General features: G+C 54.8%; 1 protein-coding gene across 4 annotated transcripts in view; it reads right to left on the reverse strand.

Annotated features, from left to right (window-relative positions):
- The window catches only part of Camsap1 (calmodulin regulated spectrin associated protein 1), a 55,001-nt gene extending 51,350 nt beyond the window's left edge, over nucleotides 1–3,651 (reverse strand). For 3 of the 4 annotated variants that reach the window (XM_023566399.2, XM_013155825.2, XM_003472981.4), the window contains exon 1: nucleotides 3,389–3,651. In XM_023566399.2, the coding sequence (XP_023422167.1) occupies nucleotides 3,389–3,500 (112 nt within the window). In that variant the 5' untranslated portion in view covers nucleotides 3,501–3,651. The remainder of the gene's footprint in view (nucleotides 1–3,388) is intronic. The other variant, XM_063244051.1, reaches the window with a different exon arrangement.
- Nucleotides 3,652–6,000: the final 2,349 nt, after the last annotated feature.

The following is a 6,000-nucleotide window of genomic DNA, read 5'->3' on the forward strand; positions in this document are numbered from 1 at the left end:
GAAGGCAGCCACTGTGCGGCCAGCCTCAGTGCTTCAGATGCTTTCGATTCCTACAGGGAAAGTGGTCTGGTTTACTCTCTTGACCCAGGGAACAACTGTGTGCTGGTAAGGTATATAAGCCATCCCAACCCCACCAATAACTCCCCATGGCATCCAGACGGAAAGCACCGTATCCAACCAGGGACAGCCCAGGGGACCCATGCAGAGAGGCTTCCAAAAGGAAACAAAGACTTGCCCCAACCAGTCAGGTTTCTGGGGCGCAGAAAGTGTGCCAATCCAGCTGGACACCCTTCTCCACTGTTTCCTTCGAGACCTGACCTCACAGGGGCAGCCACAAGCACACACCAGGCCCCAACCCCATGACCACAGCACAAATAAGAAGCGCTTCCGCTGAGTAGAGCCCAGCTGAGTCTCATCAGGCATCTGAACTCTGCTGCCCAGATTTATAAATTCAGATTCTCAATTAAAAATAAAATCGTTGGAGATGACAATGTGCAGTGTATGTACCACTGTTGACCAAACTGATGTGTTCTAAAACTGTTATTTTTTTCTCTTTGAAATAAAATGGATTTTATAAATAGATAAAATCATATCTGCTCCCCTTTTAAAGCTAGCTACAAAACAGACACCTCGTTTAGCAAAAATGAATGGGAACAGGACTGCTTTTTTTTTTTTTTTTTTTTTGTCTTTTTCCTTTTTATCAGTACCGGGGATCGAACTCATGACTGCCTGCCTACAAGGCAGGCGCTTATGCTGCTGAGCTAAATCCCCCGCCCAGGAACAGGACTGCTAAAATGGGGTGATGAGCCCTCTGCCAACACGGGGTCTGTCTCTAAACCTGCAAGGCTGCCCCAGGTTCACACCCCAGAATGGAGCCTGCATTCCCTGTACTCAGGAACCTGAGACAGGAGGGTCACAGTGAGTCTGAGGCCAGTTGGGGCTGCACAGTGAGTGAGTTTAGGGCTGCCTGAAGTACCCAGTGAGACCCTGTCTCAAAAATAAATAAATGAAATTCCAGTATGGTGCTTGGTCTTTAGTTTCTTCTCACATTTCTAGTCTTCAAATATCTAACTCTTAACAATTCTAAAACTTCAAAGCCCACAGTACTGTCAGATTTTTGACTCCTTATCTGATGAGGCAGCACATACCCAGAATAACCGGGTACAGCAGTAAAACTAGATCACTGGTGGCGAACCCAGGCACGCATGCCAAGCGGGTTGTTTGTATCCCTGAACTCTCTAACACATTTGCCATCACTAGACTAAACCAAGCACACAATGCCAAGACAAATACTTCTACGCAGCTGACAGATCCCAAGCTGAATGCTATAACCAAATGTAACAAAAGAAAACCCAAACTTACCTTGCTAAAAATACTGGAAGTGCCTTTTATAAGTACTGTAAGTATCAGAAGGCCTAAACCATTCCCACGTGTACTATCTTAAAAATACACACAGGACTGAATCCTACAGGAGCCCAGGAGCTGAGCCCAAGAATGCACCAGGTTTAACAGCAAAAACAGGGAAGTCAGCATTCAGGGTAAACAGGCTTCAGCAAAATGCTACAAAGCGGTGGGAAAGAACACAGAGACAGGGCCAGGCATACAGCTCATTGGCACAGTGCCTTCCTGGCAAGCACCAGGTTGTGAGTTTGATCCCCATTACCCCCCACTCCAAAACAACACAGGGACTTAGAATAGAACTAGGAAGAGTTTGAGAACATAACGCAGCTTGGAAGACATTACTATGAAAGGTGCAAAGCCATGCAAAACCCAAGCTGCTTCAGTAAAGATGCGTGTTGAAATGAAGGGAGAATCAAAACCCAACCCTCACAGGGAGTGAGGAGGATGGGACAGGTGTGGCAAAGGAGGAGCATTCTGCTGCAGAGGTGGGTACAAAACTGCCAGGCCCTTGGGGCCACTCCAGGGTAATTTTCTTAGGTATTTCATATGCATATTACCAACTCCAACTTTTAAAATCAGGTAGGAGGGTGCTGGGGATTTAGCTCACCGGCATAAGTGCCTGCTCTGCAAGCAGACAGTTGTGAGTTTGATCCCTGGTGCCGATAAAAAAAAAAAAAAAAAGATAAAATCAGGTAGGGGGCTGGGGATTTAGCTCAATGGCATAAACAAGCAAGTGGTTGTGAGTTCGATCCCCAATACCGATTAAAAAGAAACAAAAACATAAAAACAGGTAAAGCAGCCAGATGTGGTGGTACACAATTGTAATGCCAACACTGGGCAGGCTGACACAGAACTGTTGTGAGTTCAAGGTCAGCCTGAACTACATACATATTAAGACTATCTCGAAAAAACAAGATATAAAATAAAATCAGACTAACTCAGGTCCAAAGCAGCATTTCCCCACCACTACACAGGACCTGAGTGAGGTTCAACAGAACCAGTAAACAACAACCGTAAAACTGAAAAGGGTAAAAGGAGAGTTTCCAAACTGCTGCCTACCAACACAAAAACAGGTCCAAAACAAAGCCGAATGTTTAATCCCTGCCTGTCCTGATGCCTGACAGGAGGCCTCTGGTTGCAGCACAGGCGGGTCACCAGAATGCCTGCTCAGCAAGCTTTCTAAACTGGTTAACTAGCCCTTTCTTTAAATATTGTTCCTGCCCTTCAATCTTACTCCAGGTGATGTTTCCACCACAATAAAGGCAAGGTGTGCTTCAAATTGAGGCAGTTACACCAGTGGCGACCCCTTAATCTCCTCCCTGAGACCAAGCACCTGCCATGCACACAGAGCCCCACAGGTTCAACCCGTCAGCGCACCCCCGGGTCTGCACGGTTCCCAGGGCAGAAACCAGAGCCTCTAATCCACTAAGCACATTAGGCCGCGCGAATGGGACTCCATGGCAAGGTTACCTAGTTCTTCACAGCCCAAATTAACCAAAGGAGATCATGATAGCTCGCGCCATTCACACAATAGCAACTTCTACCTGAGGGAGCCCAAAGCCCTGGCTTGCTAAATGCTGTATCAAAACGCACGACGAACAGGAATGGATGGGAACCAGGCGTCGTTCCCCTGGAACATAGGCCTCCAGCGTTCCCGGCTATCACCACCCTGGGCTGCACAAGACAGCTAGGGACAGCGGCCGTCAGGAGAGAGGTCCCTGCCGCGCTCAGCACTAGTGGTCGGCGGGCGACCCGGGAGGCCACTCGGGGCGGACCCCGCACGCAGGACCTCCCCACCTGGGGCCCGGGGCGCGGCCGGCCCGCGAGCGTTCATCCGGCATGGGGCCAGGGCAAGGAATCGCAGCGTCGCGCTCACTGGGGGAGGGCGCCGGCCCGGCCTGGCCCGTCACCCGCAGCGTCCTTCCCTCCGCCCGTGCTGCTTCGATCCTGTCTCAGGCCCGATCCGCAGCCCGCCGCCCCCGCCCACCTAGGCCATACGCCTTGGCGCAGATCCACTGCAGGTTGGCGGCGATCTTGGCCCGCGCCGCGTCGTAGCGGTCCAGCGGCACCAGGTCGGCGCCGTCCAGCGGGGCCTCCATCCTCCGCCAGCCTCGGTGGCGTCCGCCCTCTGCAGACAAAGGCCGCGGCGGCTCGGCCGCAACAAAGACGCCGCCGCCCTCCCGCGCCGGCCCGCGGGGCGCACGGCCCTCGCTTCACGGCCGCCGCCGCCGCCCAGGCTGCTGCTGCATGCTGTGGGCGCCGAGCCGAGGCCGAGGAGAGGCCGGCAGGCCGGCGAGGAGGCGGCGGCGGCAGGCGGGCGCGGGCCGTGGGCGGGGGCGGCGACAGCGGCGACGGCGGCGCGTGCGCAGCCCCGGGAGACGGCTGCTGAGGCGACGGCCAACGGGCGGGAGCAAGCACACCGCCGCCGCGTCACGCAGGCGCCGTGGGCACCCCCCGCAGCCCCACCCTTTTCCGCAGGCGCAGTAGGCACCGCCCGCGGTCCCGCCCCCAGTTCCACCCCGACCCGCTCCTTTCCGCAGGCGCAGTGGGCCCCGCCCGCGGCCCCGCCCCTTCCCAGGCCACTGCGCTCCTAGCAACGCTGGCCGAACTGGCGTCTCTCTGCTGGTTTCTAGTACCGCACGCGTCCACCTTGGGCTTTGGTCGTCCCGGCTACAGGCCCCAGTCGCCTCCGGCGGGACGCAGTCGCTCCCCTGTGAGGGAGCGGGGACGGGCGCCGGCGGATCCTCGACGAGCGTCGCAGTGCCGGAGGAGCCGAGTTCGGGTCTTGTGGGCGCCGGCTGAGGACCTCTCGGAACGCGACCTCCGGATGCCTCCGCCTGTGTGCTTGGCGGCCAGAGTAAGGCCGCGCGCGGGGGGCCGGGCCCGGAGCTTCTCGGCAGGGCCCAGAGCCGAGGATCTGGGAGGAGGAGCAGTGCGGGGCAGGAGGCCTGGAAGGACGGGGACGCACAGCAGCGATGCGGGACCTGAGGCCCTGAGCCGAGGGTGTCGGCAACCCGTTTCCTGGGTCGGGCGACAGCCGGCCTAGCCTGAGAACCGGGACAGAACCGCCTCGGCGCTGTGCGCAGGCCCATGAGCAGGAAAGTGCGGCAGAACCTCGGGGCCGGGGCGCGCGGCCTCCTGAGCCTGGTGGGGAGTGCGGAGGCGGCAGCCGTGTCCCTTCCACGGGGACCTTCCGGTTCCTGGCAGTGGACATCGCCAAGGAGGTTTGGGGGGGGAGGGTCCTTGGTCATCGTGCAACCCCGCAGGACCTGTTGGTGACTCCGATGGTTTCTCAATGCATCTTCACGGAGTTGCTAAACTTAATGTCATGCCCACCCCACCTGCAGGCCTCTAGCTTCCTCCTGACTGCCCTGACTACAGCCTCCAGTTCCACCCGGCCGGCCTGGCATCCTGTCCCTACCCTGGGGAAGCATCCGGTCCACCACTGACTGGTACTGTGGGTTTTCATTCAGCCCTCTATGGGCCCAAGTTCTCTGTCCCACCTGGAGCGTTTTTATTGTGAAACACATCGCGTTTCGATCGTGGGTTTTCATTCTATAATGTGCCTTCCTAGATAACCCCACTTGTTCATACCACCTAAACCGTTTTATGTGTTCCTGGATTTTGTTGAGGAGTTTCATCACCATGCTCATAATCGAAATGGGCCTGCAGTTTTATTGTAGCATCTGGTTTCAGTAGTAGGTTACTACTGGCCTCAAAATGAGGCAAAAGTATTCTCTCCCCATATTTTTCAGAAGCTTGTGAAAAATTGGTATGTGTTCTTTAAGTGTTCATCAGTGCTAAGAATGAAGCCATCTGGGTCTGAGTTTCATAAATAACCTTTTTTTTTAAATAAATGACCTTTTGATTACTAATTCAGTCTTCATCTGGTATAGGCCTTTGCAGATTGTGTGTTTTCTTGAGCCAGTTTCAGTAGTTTGTGCTTTTCTAGAAGAATCTGTGCATTTTATCTTAAGTCCAAAGCAATTCTGAAGACAAGTAGGAGAGCAGGGCAGGGCAGTGGGGCAGGATCAGGAAGGATGGGTGATGTCCTAGCATCCCTCACAGGCAGCTTTGTGGAACACTAAAGACAGGAGGACATGAATCCCCAAGATAGGTCTTTGCATTCCTTTCAGTTTTGCTATAAAGGAGACCAGAGAAGTGGCACTGAAACCACAGGGCAACACTCTGCATGTCGATGTCCCTGGATGCAGGAGGAGGGAAAGTGATGCCAAGAAGAGAAGACAGCCATTGGGGTCACAAACCCACAGGAACCCAGAGGGCAGGAGGCTGGGCTGGCACAGGAACTAAAGGGCAGCACAGAGGGACTGTGAGTGGGAGGGGAAGCAGCGGACGCCCAGAACCTTGTTTGGGCTCTGAGATAGAACACAGTACTGAGAGCATGGCCATCTCTTTGGGAGATTTCTAAGTGGATAGGAAGCCAGTGACCCAGCTGTGTCCCCCAGATGAGAACACGGGAGAACCCAAGGTAGAGTCACTGAGTTTAAGCAGGGCACAGCTGAGGGGGATGTGCAAGGGTAGGTGGTTGGTGACACTGGAACACAAAGAGGAGCGGACAGGTAGAGGACCCAGCAGCAC

Source organism: Cavia porcellus, unplaced genomic scaffold, assembly GCF_034190915.1.
Source record: "Cavia porcellus strain 051 isolate PalLab524CR breed Dunkin Hartley unplaced genomic scaffold, mCavPor4.1 scaffold_49, whole genome shotgun sequence".
NCBI lineage: Eukaryota > Metazoa > Chordata > Mammalia > Rodentia > Caviidae > Cavia > Cavia porcellus.